Raw genomic sequence first — 22500 nt, forward strand, 5'->3', positions numbered from 1 at the left:
TATATTTTTAATTATAATTGCCGGCCGCCAGTAGATTGCTTTTAATACAGTGCATATAACTTTAAATACTGTCCAAAAAGGAAGGAGCGAACACTCAAGCTTGAGATTGTAAATAGTATGTTTACTACAGAACTACTTAATAGGTATACTTGTATACATTGAGTCTGTACTACGCTAATAAACTCTGGTCACGATAGGTAAATATTGCTAGTGTAGCAACTTTGTTACACTACATGACAATGATTCTAAAATAGAGTAAGGTTGATTAATAATGTATATTCCCATACGACAAATCTTGAATCCGAGGAAACGTGGTTCGGTTGTGATATCTGTTCTCAATCTCGCCAACTGATCTTCCTCTTCGCTTCTTCTCTTTTCTCTACATTGTCTAAAGCATCTCTATTATGAAGAGTCAGTTCCAGTCTCTGGTCCCTCACGTGAAACACAAATATGGCGAATCTCCAACACGGACAGAATTATCGCGATCACATTCTTGGCGATAAAGATGGATTCATCTTTGCCGTATTTGAAGAAAACCACCGCACGAATGATCAAGAAAGGCAAATTAACGAGAAGTATCTCCACAATGTTGCGGAAAAACGCGGTACGGAAGCGAATCTTCGTTTCTTCTGGGGCCAGTTTGTTTTCCGCCAATTGCCAGATGGACAACACGAGACTGAAGCATGCCAATACGATCATAAAAGTTCCGAATCCGTTTGGTATTCCGAAGTTGTGCTCGTTTTCTTCTAAGACAATGTCTATCATTTCAACAGCATCGAAGAGATCAATGGCCATCTGATAAGACAACTTGGACACAAGTTCTCTGTGTTCGTCAGTTTGATTCGAGTCGTCAGCAGTGTGCAACAACAACAGTAAAAGAAGTGGGGTGATGCAGAGAACCATCTTCAAAGCATTTGGACCAAGGAGCTTGTTCTTGTCGAGGTTGTCTCCAACAACTGCAAATACGATGGCAATGTTGAGTATCAAGGCACCGATATACAGATACCAGACATAAAACAACCAGCGAAGCTTTGCTTTGAAAGCGATAAGATAGAGCCATACGATCACTGCTGGTCCGAATGAAGTCGCCAAGGCGTACCAGTGAGAATTATTCTTGTAAGTGGCTGGATAACCAGCTAGAAAGAAGCACTGAATTATTATCAGAGCGAAAAATATTACACGCGCTCCCCTTTTACAGAATGCCTCAAACCAAGTCATGATTCTTTCTTGATCGACACACTTTGCAAAGAAGCGATATATAGGCTTACTAATGCATAAAAAAGCTTGAAGAAAACTTTATTTAAGTCATCATACGCGCAAAACTAGCGAATCAGGTAGCGACGCATCGCAAAATGCAAATAGATTGAACGGGATTTACCCCAAATAAGGGACTTACCCCAGGAAGGTAAACGCTCTAGCCGACCCAGGTGTTAGCGAACGAAATCGGATAACGTGCTTTTACCGATCTTGTCTCTATAAGCAATAACGAATAACGAATAATTCAATTTCTGCGGTTTATGGCGATGTACTTAGCATTACAATACCGTACTGGCTTCGGGATAGCTTTCCGAGAAAACAATCGAGACCACTCCTGGCTTCAATTTCCGAGAATTATATTTGCATAATCTATTTTAGGGGATTCCCCCAACCAACCCAATACAACCTAATGAAAACAAACCAGAGAGACAAAAAGGGACAGTACATTCTGAAAAGAAATTTTCGCTTGTCGTTTTTTAAAATATCGCAAAAAATTCGATGTCGCGATAAAAGACAGTTACTGAGTCGATAAAGGAAAATTCTCATGAAAATCAATTCTCCTAATTCGCGCAAAATAAGGTTTATTTTTGTAATCAATCAAGTGAACGCAAATAAATCATTTAAAGCAGAAGACGGGTAGTAAAGTTACGTCCGGGCAGAACTCAGTTCTAACGAGAATAGAAAATGTTTCTTACCACTTAGGCCAAAGGCATTGGGTATGAAAAAGTTTAGCTAAGCATTGTCTGACGTCCTTATTACCTGATTATGTTACCAGAATAGGAAATCATATTTGGTGTTCCATCTGTGATAATTGTCATCGGCATTACACCAGTGCCAGCCATCAGAAGACACCATGATCGCGTATAGGAACCGATGACACAAAATTCCCGGACTGCGTTAATGGTAAACAAAAACTTCTCTCCTATTTGTCTTTCTGAGAGCATGAATTCTACAACAGGCGATCTTTAATTGCTGACGTCATTGTTTAGATTTTACCTCATTAGCTCTTAACATTAGCATACGACTTTGCGCAGAAAAGATATCATGTTCGAAATGAATTAACCCCAAACAGTTAAAGACCGTACATCAGTGGTGATATTAAGTAGCACTGGGGGTGTAATATTGAAGGAGCTAGACATCGGCCTTAAAATTACTGAAACAATTATGTGTCGCAAATTAAAATTGCTAATGGTCGCTAATGAACCCATGCATTCTTTGTAAAATTTTGAGTTTTTAAACCGGCGTCGCAGTGAAAGCATTACTGATATCGAGCTTGATCATGCTGTGCTCTTTCAATATTCAGCATTAATATTTTGATAACGCGATCAGAAAATAAATCGCTTATGCGAGTGAGGTAATAAATATTCTAGTCATTGTAGTCAGAGGTTACGTATCTACACCTGTATCGGTTGTTTGAGTTAGAAGGCTAGAGACAGCAGTGGTCAGCAAAACCTGAGCGGAATCATTAGGGGCTGCCAACGGTTCGGTCGATTTTGTTTTTTTTCCTGTCCCGATTGGCTCAGATGGTGTAGCTATCCCTATAAGCACTAAAGTCATTTATTGTCGTGTATAATATTAATCATCACGGTGCAAGAGCGAGGAAATAATGGTTTCTGCACTGCAGATAATCAAACAAGTCTATGGGACTACTGGATTACCAAGCTGGATAAAAAGTGCGAGCCTAAGTAAACCAGACAAAAGGCTACGATAAAAAATCTATTATAGATTTTTGTTGTTGTTGTTTTTCTTTAATCAATAGATCTGTAAGAGAAATCTGAACTCAAGCGCGATCTTTCCAAGAAAACGATAAACGAAAAAGAGCTGATACCCAATTCCGAGAAATGCTGATAAGAGACGAAATTATCTACCGATGACGTCATTAGTATCGTTAGGTCTTTCTTAGAAATCACTGAAACTATTTGTTTTCTCGAGCTCGCAACTTTCCATTAAAACTTCGAAGTTTTGTGGCTGGATAACCAGCTAGAGAGAAGCACTGCATTATTATCAGAGCGAAAAATATTGCACGCGCTCCCCATTTACAGAATGCCGCAAACCAAGCCATGACTCTATCTTGGTCGACACAGGCAAACAAGCGGAATAAATGCTTAGTAATGCATAAAAAAAACTTGAAGGAAACTTTATATTCGTCATCATACGCACAAAACTAGCGAATCAGGGACTTACCGCAGGAAGGTTAACGTTTTAGCCGACCCAGGGTAGCGACGTGTTAACGAACGAAACCCACATGGCAAGTCAGGTAACGTACTTTTACCGATCTTGTTCCACAAGTAACGACATTTCAAACGATGCGAATAATTCAATTTCTGCGGTTTATGGCGATGTATGTAGCTCTTCAATACTGTACTAGCTTCGGGATGGCTTTCCGAGAAAACAATCGAGACGACGTGTGGCTTCAATTTCCGAGAGTTGTACTTGCATAATCTATTTTAAGGGATTTCCCCAAACAACCCAATACAACCTAATGAAAACAAACCAGAGAGACCAAACGGGAGAGTACATTCTGAAAGGATATTTTCGCTTGTCGTTTTCTAAAATATCGCAAAAATTCGATGTCGCGATAAAAGAAAGTTACTGAGTTGATAAAGGAAAATTCTCATGAAAATCAATTCTCCTAATTCGCGCAAAGTAAGGTTTATTTTTGTAATCAATCAAGTGAACGCAAATAAATCATTTAAAGCAGAAGATGGGTAGTAAAGTTACGTCCGGGAAGAACTCAGTGCTATCGAGAATAGGAAATGTTTCTTTCCACCTGACTAGGCGAAAGGCATTGGGTATGAAAAAGTCCAGCCAACATTGTCCGACATCCTTATTACCTGATTATGTTACCAGAATAGAAAATCATATTTGGTGTTCCATCTGTGTCAATTGTCATCGGCATTACACCAGTGCCAGCCATCAGAAGACACCATGATCGCGTATAGGAACCGATGACACAAAATTCCCGGATTGCGTTAATGGTAAACAAAAACGTCTCTCCTATTTGTCTTTTCTGAGAGTATAAATTCTACAAAAAGTTGTTTGTTTTACAAAAAAATCTGTCAACAGGTAGGTCTTTCCCGTAGGAACGATTTGTCAGACATTGTCAACTTGTTGAGAAGGCTAGGAAGATGGATCCCTCTTGGCCATATGCGAGTTCCAGTGGATGCCGACGGAGAAATGCAAAAGCACTTCAAACGTTCTTACGATGAGATCAAATCCCAAGGAGAACGCGTTGCGTCTTCCATGGAAAAATGCAAGAGATGCAAATTCAGCAAATGAAAATGATGAACCAATTTATGGGGAATTTTCTCCAGGCATTTAAGGATAATTATAGTTAAATGTCAAACACTGTCTTTCATCCATCTATCATATGCGATTTATGATATCTGTAATATGCATGTGCAAGGTTCTGTTACTGTTTTTGTTACTGTATAGTAAAAGATGAGAGTTTGTTAAAGGCAAACTGAAATATTCAATTCTTGCTTAAATTTTAGAGCTATTATACTATTAAAATGTGTTCACTTTGACACTGAACATGGTCAGTCCCCTCCACTAACTATGCACGGAAGAAAATTATTTGATTTGTGTTCGAATAAAATGAAGTAAATCTCGGGTAACTCGCAACAGATTAGTTCTTTCCGGAAGGTCACAACAAAAAGTTAAACCAATGAAGCTTGTCACTATTCAGTAAAACGTTTACAAAGAAGAAATATATTCTTTTAAAACCCCTCTTATTTTAGCTCCATCTTGCATTACATTCGTATCATCATTATCGCCATCATCGTCATCATTTTCGTCACTGTCATCCCAGTGGTCGCCGTTCCTGATGCAGAAATTATGAAGTACCGCGCAGGCAACTGCAGTCTTAACTGCAAAGTTCATATTGCTGTCGAACCGCTTTGCTAAAATCCTCCATCGGTTCTTTAAGATACCAAAGGCGCATTCAACAGAAACTCTGATAGCAGTCAGCTCTCGGTTGAAGGAAATCTCGTCTCGATCCCTCGTTGCTTCGGGAAAAGATTTTTGTAGCCATGGTCAAAGGGGATAAGCGCTATCCCCGACGAGATACGGCCGAATTTCATGATGACCAATCTGTATAGTAGGACTTTTTAGGACTTCGTTACCTTCTGCACGTCTGTACAATGTGCTGTTTCTCAGAACTCAGGCATCGTGAAGACTTCCAGGATATCCGGCGGCGAAATCAGTAGAAACAGTTTGTGGCTGTCCACTACCCCTTGAACTATAAAATCGTACTGATGATACCGGCTAAAATAATCGACAGCGCTTTCATCGGGGGCTTTTATCTGAATATGGGTGCCATCAATCGCGCCAGCAACATTGGGAAGATTAGAAAGTTCAGAAAATGTTTCCATGCATGTCCTAGTCTCTCCTTCATTTACTGGAAATTTTATGTACTCGTTTCTCAGTTCAAATAGTGCCCTAGTAACATCTTGAACTGCCTCGATTACGGTACTTTTTCCCTACATCAAAGTTAGTGCCAACTGTCAAGTACAAGTTTCCACGTGCAAGACGGTAAAGACCGAGAGCGAGCACTTTTTCTGGAGGAATGCAATCACGCAACGAGGTGTTTTGCCGCAGAAGAAAAGGGTGCAGCATATTGAGAAGTGTATTAAAGGTATTCCTATTGATTCGTAACTGGCTTTTGAAGTAGTTGGGAGGAATTGCAAGATTCCTAAAGTGTATCTCGAACCACGGTCCGTTTGGTCTTGGCAAACGCCAGCGGTATGGATTGTATCGTCTTCGCCGTCTATGCTGTCTGATCTGACGCTCGTATTCCAACAACGCTAGCCGGATATTTAAGTTATGAAGTCTGTAAATACAGTGCAGATTGTATAGATTTGCCATTCTAGCCTGCATACAAGTTAAAAGCAATAAAAGTCCAACAAAAGCGAAAGCCGCATCTCGTGGTTCCACGATCATGCGCTAAATGTTTAATATGCCGCGATATCGTGACACACTTTTAGCGGGAGCGGGAAAGTTTCCTTTTGTTGACACATTGATGCGTGTATGACAGGAATGCAAATTGCGTGCGACCCTAAAACATGACAAAATTTTTTTTACCGGAAACAGATATTTGTCTGGAATTTTGTCACAACAAAAACAATTTTGTCCACTAGTGCGTCTGGTGTATCAACTCCAGGGGGATTAACTGAAATTCTTTGCTTTTAGGTACGTTTACATTCATTCATGTATATATTTTTAATTATAATTGCCGGCCGCCAGTAGAGTGCTTTTAATAGAGTGCATATAGCTTTAAATACTGTCCAAAAAGGAAGGAGCGAACACTCAAACTTGAGATTGTAAATAGTATGTTTACTACAGAACTACTTAATAGGTATACTTGTATACATTGAGTCTGTACTACGCTAATAAACTCTGGTCACGATAGGTAAACATTGCTAGTGTAGCAACTTTGTTACACTACATGACAATGATTCTAAAGTAGAGTAAGGTTGATTAATAATGTATATTCCCATACGACAAATCTTGAATCCGAGGAAACGTGGTTCGGTTGTGATATCTGTTCTCAATCTCGCCAACTGATCTTCCTCTTCGCTTCTTCTCTTTTCTCTACATTGTCTAAAGCATCTCTATTATGAAGAGTCAGTTCCATACCTAGTTCTGTAGCACAACAATGGAAAGAAATGCCTTATTTCTGGGAGAGAGAACTATTCTATCCTCAGACGCATTTGTTTACCAGTTCTTACTGTTTACAACAACGTGAACTTCTCGTGTGTCTAACTCAAAGTCCATTTACCTAATGTATCCATCAGTGAAGTCTCTGGTCCCTAACGTGAAACACAAACATGGTGAATCTCCAACACGGACAGAATTATCGCGATCACATTCTTGGCGATAAAGATGGATTCATCTTTACCATATTTGAAGAAAACCATCGCACGAATGATCAAGAAGGGCAAGTTGACGAGAAGTATCTCCACAATGTTGCGGAAAAACGCGGTACGGAAGCGAATCTTCGTTTCTCCTTGGGCCAGTTTGTTTTCGGCCAATTGCCAGGTAGACAACAAGAGACTGAAGCATGCCAATACGATCATCAAAGTTCCGAATCCGTTTGGTATTCCGAAGTTGTGCTCGTTTTCTTCTAAGACAATGTCTATCATGTCAACAGCATCGAAGAGATCAATGGCCATCTGATAAGACAACTTGGAAACAAGTTCTCTGTGTTCGTCAGTTTGATCCGAATCGTCAGCAGTGTGCAACAACAGCAGTAAAAGAAGTGGGGTGATGCAGAGAACCATCTTCAAAGTATTTGGACCAAGGAGCTCGTTCTTGTCGAGGCTGTCTCCAACAAATACAAATACGATGGCTATGTTGGGTATTAAGGCACAGATGATATACAGATCCCAGACATAAAACAACCTGCGAAGTTTTGCATTGGAAGCGATGAGACAGAACCATACAATCATTGCTGGCGCGAATGAAGTCGCCAAGACGTACCAGTGAGAATTATTCTTGTAAGTGGCTGGATAACCAGCTAGAGAGAAGCACTGAATTATTATCAGAGCGAAAAATATTGCACGCGCTCCCCATTTACAGAATGCCGCAAACCAAGCCATGACTCTTTCTTGATCGACACAGGCAAACAAGCGGAATAAATGCTTACTAAAGCATAAAAAAAGCTTGAAGGAAACTTTATTTACGTCATCATAAGCGCAAAACTAGCGAATCAGGTACCGACACATCGCAAAATGCGAAAAGACTGAAAGGGACTTACCCCAAGTAAAGGGACTTACCCCACAAAGGTTAACGCTCTAGCCGACCCAGGTGTTAGCGACGTGTTAGCGAACGAAATCGGATGCGAATAATTCAATTTCTGCGGTTTATGGCGATGTACTTAGCTCTACAATACTGTACTAGCTTCGGGATAGCTTTCCGAGAAAACAATCGAGACGACGCCTGGCTTTAATTTCCAAAAATTATATTTGCATAATCTATTTTAGGGGATTCCCCCAACCAACCCAATACAACCTAATGAAAACAAACCAGAGAGACAAAAAGGGACAGTACATTCTGAAGAGAAATTTTCGCTTGTCGTTTTTTAAAATATCGCAAAAAATTCGATGTCGCGATAAAAGACAGTTACTGAGTCGATAAAGGAAAATTCTCATGAAAATCAATTCTCCTAATTCGCGCAAAATAAGGTTTATTTTTGTAATCAATCACGTGAACGCAAATAAATCATTTAAAGCAGAAGATGGGTAGTAAAGTTACGTCCGGGCAGAACTCAGTTCTAACGAGAATAGAAAATGTTTCTTACCACTTAGGCCAAAGGCATTGGGTATGAAAAAGTTTAGCTAAGCATTGTCTGACGTCCTTATTACCTGATTATGTTACCAGAATAGGAAATCATATTTGGTGTTCCATCTGTGATAATTGTCATCGGCATTACACCAGTGCCAGCCATCAGAAGACACCATGATCGCGTATAGGAACCGATGACACAAAATTCCCGGACTGCGTTAATGGTAAACAAAAACTTCTCTCCTATTTGTCTTTCTGAGAGCATGAATTCTACAACAGGCGATCTTTAATTGCTGACGTCATTGTTTAGATTTTACCTCATTAGCTCTTAACATTAGCATACGACTTTGCGCAGAAAAGATATCATGTTCGAAATGAATTAACCCCAAACAGTTAAAGACCGTACATCAGTGGTGATATTAAGTAGCACTGGGGGTGTAATATTGAAGGAGCTAGACATCGGCCTTAAAATTACTGAAACAATTATGTGTCGCAAATTAAAATTGCTAATGGTCGCTAATGAACCCATGCATTCTTTGTAAAATTTTGAGTTTTTAAACCGGCGTCGCAGTGAAAGCATTACTGATATCGAGCTTGATCATGCTGTGCTCTTTCAATATTCAGCATTAATATTTTGATGACGCGATCAGAAAATAAATCGCTTATGCGAGTGAGGCAATAAATATTCTAGTCATTGCAGTCAGAGGTTATGTATCTACGCCTGTACCGGTTGTTTGAGTTAGAAGGGTAGAGACAGCAGTGGTCAGCAAAAGCTGAGCGGAATCAACAGGGGCTGCCAACGGTTCGGTCGATTTTGTTTTTTCCTCTCGATTGGCTCAGATGGTGTAGCTATCCCTATAAGCACTAAAGTCATTTATTGTCGTGTATAATATTAACCATCACGGTGCAAGAGCGAGGAAATAATGGTTTCTGCACTGCAGATAATCAAACAAGCCTATGGGACTACTGGATTACCAAGCTGGATAAAAAGTGCGAGCCTAAGTAAACCAGACAAAAGGCTACGATAAAAAATCTATTATAGATTTGTTGTTGTTTTTGTTTTTCTTTAATCAATAGATCTGTAAGAGAAATCTGAACTCAAGCGCGATCTTTCCAAGAAAACGATAAACGAAAAAAAGCTGTTACTCAATTCCGAGAAATGCTGATAAGAGACGAAATTATCTACCGATGACGTCATTAATATCGTTAGGTCTTTCTTAGAAATTACTGAAACTATTTGTTTTCTCGCGAGTTTACATTAAGCATTTCACGACTGGCCCCAAAGTAAACAATAAGTTTTCCCTGAGACGCTCAGTGTTTCACGAGGCGAGGCCGAGGAGAACATTGAGGTCGAGGGAAAAAAAAACTCACTGTTCCCCGCGGGACGAGTCATTAAGTGTTTTTGTTATACCTTCTAACTCAAAAATAAAAAAAATAAAAAAAAATGTGAAGAAATCGTTTGCTTGACGCCGGCTGGCTCACTAATTTGCCGCGGTTTTAAAGAGCACGACCTGATCACGTGCGAGTTGCTGTTTCCCTAAGGATTTAGTGAGTTTTATTCGCCCTACGGAGTTAATGAGTCTTGACCTACGACACGTGAAACGTTTTCCTCCAATCGGAAGACGTATTTAAGTTGGGAGACATAACAATAATATTTACCGGCCGGTAGATTGCTTTTACCACAGTGCGTATAACTTTCAATACTGTCCAAAAAAAAAAAAAAAAAAAACCTCCTGAAAGGAGCAATAACTCAAGCTTGAGATTGTAGGTTTACTATGAAGCTACTTAATAGGTATACAAGAATCAGTATACATTGATTCTGTACTACGCTAATAAACTCTTTTATAAGTTAATGTTGCTATTTTAACTACTTTCTTGCACTATATGACTTTGACTCTACAACAGGGCCGTTTAAAAATTGTACATTCCATACGGCAAATCTTGCATCATCTAAAACTTAGTTTACAGTGATTTAACTCCGTTCTCAGCCTCGCCGGCTGGTCTTCGCCTTTTTTCTAAATTGTCTGAGAAATGAGTATTATGAACAGTCAGATCAATAACCAGTTCTCAAGCACAGTAGGGGCAAGACAGGTGATGCCTTACCGCTAGGAGACAAAACTATTCTGGCTTGTTTACCAGTTCGCAAGTTTAACACAAAAATTGTCATGCTTCTAACCGTCAACGTCCTTTTTCCTGATGTAGCCATCAGTGAAAACTCCGGTCGCTAACGTGAAGCGCAAATATGGCGAATCTCCAACACGGACAGAATTATTGCAATACCATTCTTGGCGATGAAAATGGATTCATCTTTGCCGTATTTGAAGAAAACCATCGCACGAATGATTAAGAAAGGCAAATTGACGAGAAGTATTTCCGCAATGTTGCGGGAAAACGCGGTACAGAAGCGAGTCTTCGTTTCTCCTCGAGACGGTTTGTTTTCCGCCAACTGCCAAGTAGACAACACGAGACTGAAGCATGCCAATATGATCATAGAAGCTCCAAATTCGCTTGGTATTCCGAAGTCGTGCTTGTTTTCTTCTAAGACAATGTCTATCATTTCAACAGCATCGAAGAGATCAATGGTCATCTGATAAGACAACTTGGACACAAGTTCTCTGTGTTCGTCAGTTTGATCCGAATCGTCAGCAGTGTGCAACAACAACAGTAAAAGAAGTGGGGTGATGCAGAGAACCATCTTCAAAGTATTTGGACCAAGGAGCTCGTTCTTGTCGAGGCTGTCTCCAACAAATACAAATACGATGGCTATGTTGGGTATCAAGGCACAGATGATATACAGATCCCAGACATAAAACAACCTGCGAAGTTTTGCATTGGAAGCGATGAGACAGAGCCATACGATCACTGCTGGCGCGAATGAAGTCGCCAAGGCGTACCAGTGAGAATTATTCTTGTAAGTGGCTGGATAACCAGCTAGAAAGAAGCACTGAATTATTATCAGAGCGAAAAATATTACACGCGCTCCCCTTTTACAGAATGCCGCAAACCAAGCCATGACTCTCTCTTGGTCGACACACTTTGCAAACAAGCGAAATAAATGCTTACTAATGCATAAACAAGCTTGAAGGAAACTTTATTTTCGTCATCATATAAACAAAACTAGCCAATCAGTTAGCGACGCATCGCAAAATGCAAATAGATTGAAAGGGACTTACCCAAAGTAAGGGACTTACCCCAAGAAGGTTCTAGATGCCAGTTGTCAGCGACATCGAACGAAATCGACGCGGCAACAGATAACGTACATTTCAAACGATTCGAATCATTTAATTTCTGCGGTTTATGGCGATGTACTAAGCTCTACAATACTGTACTAGCTTCGGGATGGCTTTCCGAGAAAACAATCGAGACGACGCGTGGCTTCAATTTCGGAGAATTATATTTGCATAATTTATTTTAGGGGAATCCCCCAAACAACCCAAACAGCCTAATGAAAACAAACCAGAGACCAAAAGGGAAAGCACCTTCTGAAAAGAAATTTTCGCTTGTCGTTTTTGAAATATTGCGAAATTTCGATGTCGGGATAAAAGTAAAATCCAAACGAAAATCAATTCTCCTAATTCTCGCAAAGTAATATGTAAACAATAGACCACAAGTTTTTATGGTTTATAGGCTGATAAACCACGCGGGATGTGGGAAGAGCACGAGAAGAATTCGTAAATCACGAGCCACAGGCGAGTGATTTACGAATTCTTCGAGTGTTTTTTCAACATCCCAAGTGGTTTATCAGCCTATAAACCATAAAAACTTGTTGTCTATTGCTTTTATATGATAATTCAGAAGATACGCGAAATTTCCATGAGTTTACGGGCACAATAAATCATAGTTCGTATAGTGTGATCGTCCGGGTGAGTGTAGTTCTGAAAAGAACTGTTGTTGGTGACTGACGTTTTGACAACCTGAGCGGAAGTCATCTTCAGAGTCAAGTGAATAGTGTTTGTCAGTCGATGATGTTATAAGTCTGGTCCGTTGAACGTGATTGGTCAGTATAGCCATGATGGTATTGGCTGAAAGACTCGTGTAAAGTTTGTCATCAGTCATTGGTGGGTTTCGAGCCGTCTATTGTTAATCAAGTAGGTCGGTTTTTGGTCCGTCTATTGTTAAGTCGGTCTGTTAGAAGTCCGTTTGTCGGCTTCGTTTCTGTCGTGAATAAGTCGTTTGTAAGGCGCCGGTAGTTGTTGACATCTGTTAAGAGGCGTTTGTTCTAGGTTAGTGTACCAGCTTTCCAGAGTCAGTCGTTGAAAATAGTTTGTACTGTAGGTTAAGCACTGAGCAGAGTCCCAGTCAATGTTGTGGTTTGTCAGTTGATGATGTACAGCAATGTGATTGTTGGCATCACCATTTCTCGTGGCTCGTTTGTGTTCAGTCAGTCTCGTGTTAAGGTTTCTGCCAGTCTCACCAATGTAGGAAGCCTGGCAGTCGGAGCATTTGATCTTGTAAACTGCTCCCTGTCTGTCGTTAGGTTCGTCTCTGTCTTTCACGTTGGTCAGTAAGTGTCGTAACGTAGTTGTAGGTTTGTGGGCTACACGAATGTTGTAGGGCTGTAGGATCCGTGAGATGGTCTCAGAAGTGCCCTTAATGTAAGGTATAGTCACTGTAGTAACAGGTGTAGGGTTCCTGTCCGTAGCGTCAACTTCAGTAGGTCGGTAAATGTTTCGTCTAATAAAGTCAGCGTTGTAGTTGTTTTTGTGAAAAACACGTTCAAGGTATCTGTTTTCGTCGCGTAAGCTGTCCGGTGTGTCACAAACTAGTTGCGCTCGTCTCGTCAAAGTCTTTATAGTCGTGGCTTTGTGAGAAGTCGGGTTGTAAGATGATTCGTCAAGTAATCTGTCGGTATGCGTCGGTTTTCTGTACACTGTCGTTCGTAGTTCGTTGTTGTCGCGGCTTACCAAACAGTCTAGAAAAGGTAGTTTTCCATTTTCTTCGATCTCTTTAGTAAACTGGATGTTGGCGTTCTGTTCGTTTAGGTGGTCGTGAAAATCGTCAATTTCGTCTATGTGAACGGCGGTAAGTCGATGTAAGGCAAAGGTTCAGTAAGTCCATGATGTCTTCTGTAGGTACTTACTTTCAGTACAACGGTAAACACTACAAACAGTTGCATGGAACAGCAATGGGGTCGCCTGTTTCTGTTGTTGTCGCAGAAATTGTGATGCAACACGTGGAGGAACGCGCCCTTGCAGCTTGCCGACAAACGATACCGCTTTGGTTACGCTACGTTGACGACACCTTTACCGCCGTTCACATAGACGAAATTGACGATTTTCACGACCACCTAAACGAACAGAACGCCGACATCCAGTTTACTAAAGAGATCGAAGAAAATGGAAAACTACCTTTTCTAGACTGTTTGGTAAGCCGCGACAACAACGAACTACGAACGACAGTGTACAGAAAACCGACGCATACCGACAGATTACTTGACGAATCATCCTACAACCCGACTTCTCACAAAGCCACGACTATAAAGACTTTGACGAGACGAGCGCAACTAGTTTGTGACACACCGGACAGCTTACGCGACGAAAACAGATACCTTGAACGTGTTTTTCACAAAAACAACTACAACGCTGACTTTATTAGACGAAACATTTACCGACCTACTGAAGTTGACGCTACGGACAGGAACCCTACACCTGTTACTACAGTGACTATACCTTACATTAAGGGCACTTCTGAGACCATCTCACGGATCCTACAGCCCTACAACATTCGTGTAGCCCACAAACCTACAACTACGTTACGACACTTACTGACCAACGTGAAAGACAGAGACGAACCTAACGACAGACAGGGAGCAGTTTACAAGATCAAATGCTCCGACTGCCAGGCTTCCTACATTGGTGAGACTGGCAGAAACCTTAACACGAGACTGACTGAACACAAACGAGCCACGAGAAATGGTGATGCCAACAATCACATTGCTGTACATCATCAACTGACAAACCACAACATTGACTGGGACTCTGCTCAGTGCTTAACCTACAGTACAAACTATTTTCAACGACTGACTCTGGAAAGCTGGTACACTAACCTAGAACAAACGCCTCTTAACAGATGTCAACAACTACCGGCGCCTTACAATCGACTTATTCACGACAGAAACGAAGCCGACAAACGGACTTCTAACAGACCGACTTAACAATAGACGGACCAAAAACCGACCTACTTGATTAACAATAGACGGCTCGAAACCCACCAATGACTGATGACAAACTTTACACGAGTCTTTCAGCCAATACCATCATGGCTATACTGACCAATCACGTTCAACGGACCAGACTTATAACATCATCGACTGACAAACACTATTCACTTGACTCTGAAGATGACTTCCGCTCAGGTTGTCGAAACGTCAGTCACCAACAACAGTTCTTTTCAGAACTACACTCACCCGGACGATCACACTATACGAACTACCTGGGTTCAAACCATTTACTGCGTTACAATAAATCATAGCTGATTGACTAATCAGAGCATGCGCATGCATTTAATTATTACATAAAAGTAATATAAAAATGGTCTGCTCTTTGACAAGTCAAATATCGAGTCTTTTAATGTTCTCAGAGGTGAGGGATTGACAAGGTTCAACCTTTTAGTATGGACAGGCCTAAGGCAATCTGTTTCTTTGAAGTTGCGTGTTAACATAACCAATTTTAAGGTGATTTTTGATTTGGAAAGTCTTAAATGTCATGTCTATTATTGTTTACTTATAAAAGTGAAAAACATGAAACTGAAAACCACATAATCTCAAATCAAATCAAATGAATTTGTTTAAAGAAAAATGTAAGGTTTTTGAGGAAACAATTTTAACTACTAATTTAAGTAGGACAGTGCTATTATTAAGGAAAATCGTTACGTTAAATAAGTATGTAGATAAGACAAGCAATAAACTGCAAGGCTGATACTACGTGAAAAATGTTTCGAGACACCAACATGACAAGAACCGATAAAGTAGGATCGCAACAGTGGACAGCTGTTTCGCCCTTCTTGGGGCTCGTCAGCACTGTGTAGCGAAGATATGTAACGCCAGCCCAACAGCCAACGCACATAAATTGCAAAATGACCCGTTGCCACATCACATGTTTCGGGGCGCAAGGAGACAAAGTGTCAAGATTGGTGTCTCGAAAGGCAAAAGAATAAATGTGGCTGGACAAGGCCAGCCTAAACATTTAAACATTCAAACGCATGGCCAGTACCATGCTTAAAAAACGCAGCGTATCGGATCTAAAAAGACCTACGGTCCGAAAATACATAAATGAGAAACCATAAACTACAAGGGACCGCATACGATAAACGCTGCCAACGTAGATAAGAATTGGCAATATCTATCTATCTATTTTCTTAATTAATTCAATATGGTGTCATTGTTAACTTTTGTGAACCAAACTTTATTTATTTTTCAGTGTAACTTAATTGTTGAAAAAAGAATTGAAATTGTTGCAATTGTGGAAATAAAGAAATAAAGAAAAAAAGAAAGAGAGAAAGAAAGAAAAAGAGGGAGAGAGAGAGAAAGAAAGAAAGAAAGAAAGAAAGAAAGAAAGAAAGAAAGAAAGAAAGTGAAAGCAAATAAATCATTCAATGCAGAAGATGCGTAGTAAAGTTACGTCCGGTCAGAACTCAATACCAATGAGAAAAGGACATTTTTCTTACCACCTAAGCCAAAGGCATTGGGTATGGGAAAGTTTAGCTAAGTATTGTCTGACATCCTTATTACCTGATTATGTTACCAGAATAGAAAATCGTATTTGGTGTTCCAGACATATGTGACAAGTTTCATCGACATTATACCAGTGCCAGCCATCATAAGACACCATAATCGTTCATAGCAAGCGATGACACAAAATTCCCCGATCGCGTTAATAGTAAACAGAAACTCCACTTCTATAGAGTGTCATCACGTGACGTCATCAAATTCTCAAATCCAAAATTAAGAGTCACTAAAGGTTTTATCCTCATCAAGCAGAAGACTGAGTTATTAGATTCATATCCGTTTACAACTTTGCAGCTCAATAGCGTCCTTCCTTTGGAAACCAGCGCATTTTGAATTTCGGAGTTATGGCGGTGCGTGACATTAAGCTATTTAAGATCACGTTTGTCGGAAAATACAGACTTATCTCGTGATTTTAAACCATTTTAAGAGTTAAAATATTAGGAAAAGTGCTGGTGTAAATGCTTTTTGGTTCGGTTCAGATAATTCGTCGACTAGATAGCCAAAGTAAGTTCCAGATGTTTACACCATTTTTCGGCCGCCACATTGCAGGACTACAAGGAGGCCGGCTCCATACTAGGCTCCATAAATTTGCGCGGAAGTTTCGACGAATATCTCAGCTTTGGGACAACGCACACACCTTAATCTTGTAGAAATGTCTTCATTATTTATCGTCGATCTATAATATCACGATTTCTCGACTTTATCCACTGAATGGTTTTTGATTTTATTTTTTATTGCCTGACAATGAACACACTTTATTTGTCTTTTTTGGGAGTATGAATTCTACAACAGGTGGTCTTTGCTGACGTCATTGGCTTATTGTTTAGATTTTACCTTATTAGCTCTTATTATAACCATACGAATTTGCGCAGAAAAGGTGTCGTGTTCGTAATGGGTCAAACAGTTTAGACCGCACATGGCGATGTTCAGTAGCACTGGGGGTGTAATATTGAAGGAGCTAGACATTGGCCTTAAAATTACTGAAACAATTATGTGTCGCTAATGAACCCATACACTCTTTGTTAAAATTCTGAGTCTTTAAACCCGCGTCGCAGTGAAAGCATGTAATACATCGAGCTTAAATTCCTTGGAAAACTGATCATGCTGTGCGCTTTAAATATTCAGCAATAACATTTTGATAACGCGGTCAGAAAATAAATCGCTTATGTGAGTGAGGCAAATATTCTAGCCATTGCAGTCAGAGCTTACGTACCTGCAACTGCACAGGTCCTTTGAGTTAGAGTTAGAGCCAGCAGTGGTCAGCAAAAGCTGAACGGAATCAACAGGGACTGTCAACGGTTCTCTTTAGAATGTTTGTCAAAAGAACGTTTAGTGGTCGAGTTTGTTTGTTTGTTTTTTTTCTCTCGATTGTCTCAGATGGTGTAGCTAGCCCTATAAGCGATAAAGACGTTTATTGTCGTGTATAATATTAACCAAAGTGCAAGAGCGAGGAGATAATGGTTTCTGCACTGCAGATAATTAAACAAGCCTATGGGACTACAGGATTACCAAGCTAAATAAAAAATGCGAGCCTAAGTTTATCAGACAAAAGGTTATGATTAAAAAAATCTATTATAGGTGTTTTTGTTGTTGTTGTTGTTGTTTTTCTTTGGTCAATAGATCTGTAAGAGAAATCTGAACTCAAGCACGATCTTTCCAGGAAAACGATAAACGAAAAATAGCTGATACTCAATTCCGAGAAATGCTGATAAGAGACAAAGTTATTTACAGATGACGTCATCAATTTCGCTTGGTCTTTCTCAACATGGTCGCTGGAAGAAAGATCCTGGTTGCGGCTGGTCATGTGACCACCCAGAATCTGGGTGGTAAAAGAAAAAAAAAGTAATAAATCTGTTCGGTGGGAGGGGTGGCAGAGTGTTTTGTTTGTTGCTGTGACCAACTCTGTGGGTTTCAAAACCTTGAGCAGTCGCTAAAAACTACCCGCTCTATCGGGGTTCGAAGTCGAACTTGCCGATGAAGAATGCTACACGATTTCTGCCGTCTTCAAAAATAAAGAATACTTTTTTTTTTTCCCCTTTCACAAAGAAATTCGGCAGCCGAATGGAGCAGAAGCTTTTTGACGGTTAGCAACTGTAAAATGTTACGTACTGAATCGAAGTGAAACTTGTGGATCAATCCCTTGAATCTTTGAATTCGAAGGTAATTTAATTTCTTCGTGGTTTGGTATTTTGAATGTTAAAAGTATTTCTGTCACACGGCCGATTAGCCGAGTGTTCTGACTAGCATTTGATTTACAGCGGTGCAAAATGATTTACAGTTTTGTTTTGTTGACACAAACCCACACTTATATTTCATCTGCATCAGGTTTATGTAAGTTTATATTTAGACAGATATTGAAACACGGTTCCTTGGCATAGTCAAGAATTATATTTTGCAAAGTGGCTAATGAAACATCGTGTTATTTAGCGAACAATGTGCCGTGAGTATAATTCAGGCAACACGAAACAGCGAAACAGTTTTACTTCAAGTAGTTAATCGACCGACTGGATTTGAAATCAGAGTGATACTTTAATACGCTGGATATATATAAATATATTTCGTCTGACCTGTGTGAAGCTTACAATAGGACAGGAGGTTAAATTTCAAAGGCGTACTTAGCGATGACCTTTCTTTCGCTTAGTTGAGATCGACAAAAATTATTGGTTGTGGAAAAGTTTGTGTCACAGGTTGTCACGTGACCAGCCGCAACCAGAGTTTTTCTTCCAACGACCAAGGAAGGCGGAGAAGAGAGAGCCTGGGAACGAGGTTGAGTCGTTCTTAGAAATCACTGAAATTATTTGCTTTCTCGCAAGTGTACATTGATATTTCATTGCCAGCCGCCCGTAAGATTGCTTTTTACCACAGTGCATATAACTTTTAACACTGTCGGAAAAAATATAAATAAAAAATAAATAAAACTTCTGAAAGGAGCAAAGTACACGAGCTTGAGATTGTAGATTTACTATGGAGCTACTTAATAGGTATACAAGAATCAGTATACATTGATTCTGTAGTACGCTAATAAACTCTTTTATAAGTAAATGTTGCTATTTTAACTACCTTCTTGCACTATATGACAATGACTCTAGAACAGGGTTTAAAAATTGTACATTCCATACGGAGAATCTTGCATCATCTAAAACTTGGTTTGCAGTGATTTAATTCCGTTCTCAGTCTCGCATACTGGTCTTCTTCGCTTTTCTCTAAATAGTCTGAGGGATCTGTATTATGAACAGTCAGATCAATAACGAGTATTTGTGCACAACAGGGGCAAGAGAGGGAATGCCTTAACGCTAGGAGACAAAACTACTCTGGCTTGTTTACCAGTTCTCAAGTTTACAACAACATTCGCTATGTTCCTAACCGTCAACGTCACTTACATACATACATACATACTTTATTTGCGACTCCCCAAAGGGGCTTTCCAGTTACAAAAGGAATAAAAAAGATAAAAATACGTCAATTGAAATGAATAAACAAACTGGGAAAGGGGTCTAAAATTAATTACAGTATTAAAGATTTAAAAATTGACAAAGTTTAAAATTGAATATTAAGAATTTGCATTATTAACATTTAAAATATGTTTGGTCAAGTGTCCCATAAAAACTTTCACAGAAGGTAAACTTTTCCCTGATGTAGCCATCAGTGAAATCTCCGGTCGCTAACGTGAAGCGCAAATATGGCGAATCTCCAACACGGACAGAATTATTGCAATACCATTCTTGGCGATGAAAATGGATTCATCTTTGCCGTATTTGAAGAAAACCACCGCACGAATGATTAAGAAAGGCAAATTGACGAGAAGTATTTCCACAATGTTGCGGGAAAACGCGGCACAGAAGCGAATCTTCGTTTCTCCTCGAGCCAGTGTGTTTTCCGCCAACTGCCAAGTAGACAACATGAGACTGAAGCATGCCAATACGATCATAAAAGCTCCAAATTCGCTTGGTATTCCGAAGTCGTGCTCGTTTTCTTCTAAGACAATGTCTATCATTTCAACAGCATCGAAGAGATCAATGGCCATCTGATAAGACAACTTGGAAACAAGTTCTCTGTGTTCGTCAGTTTGATCCGAATCGTCAGCAATGTGCAACAGCAACAGTAAAAGAAGTGGGGTGATGCAGAGAACCATCTTCAAAGTATTTGGACCAAGGAGCTCGTTCTTGTCGAGGCTGTCTCCAACATATACAAATACGATGGCTATGTTGGGTATCAAGGCACAGATGATATACAGATCCCAGACATAAAACAACCAGCGAAGTTTTGCGTTGGAAGCGATGAGACAGAGCCATACGATCACTGCTGGCGCGAATGAAGTCGCCAAGGCGTACCAGTGAGAATTATTCTTGTAAGTGGCTGGATAACCAGCTAGAAAGAAGCACTGAATTATTATCAGAGCGAAAAATATTACACGCGCTCCCCTTTTACAGAATGCCTCAAACCAAGCCATGGCTCTTTCTTGATCGGCACACTTTGCAAACAAGCGAAATAAATGCTTACTAATGCATAAACAAGCTTGAAGGAAACTTTATTTTCGTCATCATATAGACAAAACTAGCGAATCAGGTAGCGACGCATCGCAAAATGCAAATAGATTGAAAGGGACTTACCCAAAGTAAGGGACTTACCCCAAGAAGGTTCTAGATGCCAGGTGTTGGCGACATGGAATGAAATCGACGCGGCAATCAGATAACGTACATTTCAAACGATTCGAATAATTCAATTTCTGAAGTTTATGGCGATGTACTAAGCTCAACAATACTGTTATAGCTTCGGGATAGCTTTCCGAGAAAATAATCGAGACGACGCGTGGCTTCAATTTCGGAGAATTATATTTGCATAATTTATTTTAGGGGATTCCCCCAAACAACCCAAACAGCCTAATGAAAACAAACCAGAGACCAAAAGGGGAAGTACCTAAAATATTGCGAAATTTCGATGTCGGGATAAAAGTAAAATCTAAACGAAAATTAATTCTCCTAATTCTCGCAAAGTAATATGTAAGCAATAGACCACAAGTTTTTATGTTTTAAAGGCTGATAAACCAGTTGGGATGTTGGAAGAGCACGAGAAGAATTCGTAAATCACGAGCAACAGGCTCGTGATTTACGAATTCTTCGAGTGTTCTTCGAACATCCCAACTGGTTTATCAGCCTATAAATCATAAAAACTTGTGGTCTGTTGCTTTTATATAATAATTCAGAAGACACGCGAAATTTCCATGAGTTTAGGGACCGTTCATTTTTTATGAGGGAGGGGGGGCTGGTGGGATTTGGGAAGCACCATTTAAAAATCGCATGACCCCCCCTCAGCTTACCAATTTTTTCACGTGCCCCCCCTTACAGCGGTCATTTTTTGGGATGACCCCCCCCCCAAAAAAAAATTGAACAAACAATATTTAGATTTCAACTTTTTTAATATTTCTCTATTATCCCCCTACTTCGCGTTTTGTGCTCACTGTGAAGACAATATTTACAATCCCTATACTACAGAGAGCTGTTGTTTGAAAAACAAATCAAAAGAAAGAGAAGTCAATTTCGGATCTCCTAGTTATGGCTCGCCCTGAGCGTGTGGTATTTGGCCTCTCATTGGCATCTCCCTCATCTGAATTGATGAATGCCCACAGTTTTAATGTAAAACAGATCAAATGTATAGAAGCTAAGTTGACGAAGGTCACGCAGGACATGGAAGCACTAGAAAATAAGAGCAATTATAACAGCATATTCAAGGGCATACTCAAACATGCACAGCACATCAACAAAAGGAGAAGGAAAAAAGAAAACCGCAGAAAGTCAAATGCAAGAAAGAGGAAGCGGACTGAAAACAACGTCCAACGAGTTTATGGAATCTGTGTTGGAAACCCGCTAGGAAATGATCTTCCACAATGCCTTGTGTACCCTCCTAGAACGGCCGTCCCGGAAGGGTGTATTAAAGTTGAGGATGTTGCCACGTCGTTATTTAGAAGAGATGGGCCATACATCGCACAGCTCTTGGAAGGGAATTATTTCACCAATGCTGCAAGAAGCAGAATCACCACCAACCTTGAGCAGGAAGTCAGAGATTATGTCTACACCTTCATGTACCCTGAAGAGTACACTCTGACGGAAAGCATTGCTGCTTCTTGCAGTATCGGTGAAAGAGACTCCCATAGCAGCACAAGCGGCGACGAAGAACTCGACGACAGCGAAGATGAAGATGAGTGCCAGTGAAAGTTGCATTCGAAAATAACAGTG

The 22500-nt window shown here is 40.1% G+C and overlaps 4 protein-coding genes across 4 annotated transcripts; all 4 read right to left on the bottom strand.

Moving 5' to 3' along the window:
* Positions 1–402: 402 nt before the first annotated feature.
* Positions 403–2526, bottom strand: LOC145502090 (uncharacterized). Its single transcript, XM_081481373.1, has one exon. It carries the CDS (start codon positions 1216–1218, stop codon positions 403–405), a length of 816 nt encoding a protein of 271 aa, XP_081337499.1. The 5' UTR covers positions 1219–2526.
* A 4117-nt stretch (positions 2527–6643) lies between these two features.
* LOC145460248 (uncharacterized) lies at positions 6644–8345 on the bottom strand. Its single transcript, XM_081444994.1, has one exon. It carries the CDS (start codon positions 7854–7856, stop codon positions 7068–7070), a length of 789 nt encoding a protein of 262 aa, XP_081301120.1. The 5' UTR covers positions 7857–8345; the 3' UTR covers positions 6644–7067.
* A 796-nt stretch (positions 8346–9141) lies between these two features.
* LOC145460337 (uncharacterized) lies at positions 9142–11558 on the bottom strand. The gene has a single exon (XM_081445117.1). It carries the CDS (start codon positions 11552–11554, stop codon positions 10766–10768), a length of 789 nt encoding a protein of 262 aa, XP_081301243.1. The 5' UTR covers positions 11555–11558; the 3' UTR covers positions 9142–10765.
* Positions 11559–15378: 3820 nt separating this feature from the next.
* On the bottom strand, positions 15379–20717 carry LOC145460338 (uncharacterized). Its single transcript, XM_081445118.1, has one exon. It carries the CDS (start codon positions 20715–20717, stop codon positions 19929–19931), a length of 789 nt encoding a protein of 262 aa, XP_081301244.1. The 3' UTR covers positions 15379–19928.
* Positions 20718–22500: the final 1783 nt, after the last annotated feature.

Source organism: Orbicella franksi, chromosome 11 (assembly GCF_964199315.1).
Source record: "Orbicella franksi chromosome 11, jaOrbFran1.1, whole genome shotgun sequence".
Taxonomy (NCBI): Eukaryota; Metazoa; Cnidaria; class Anthozoa; order Scleractinia; family Merulinidae; genus Orbicella; species Orbicella franksi.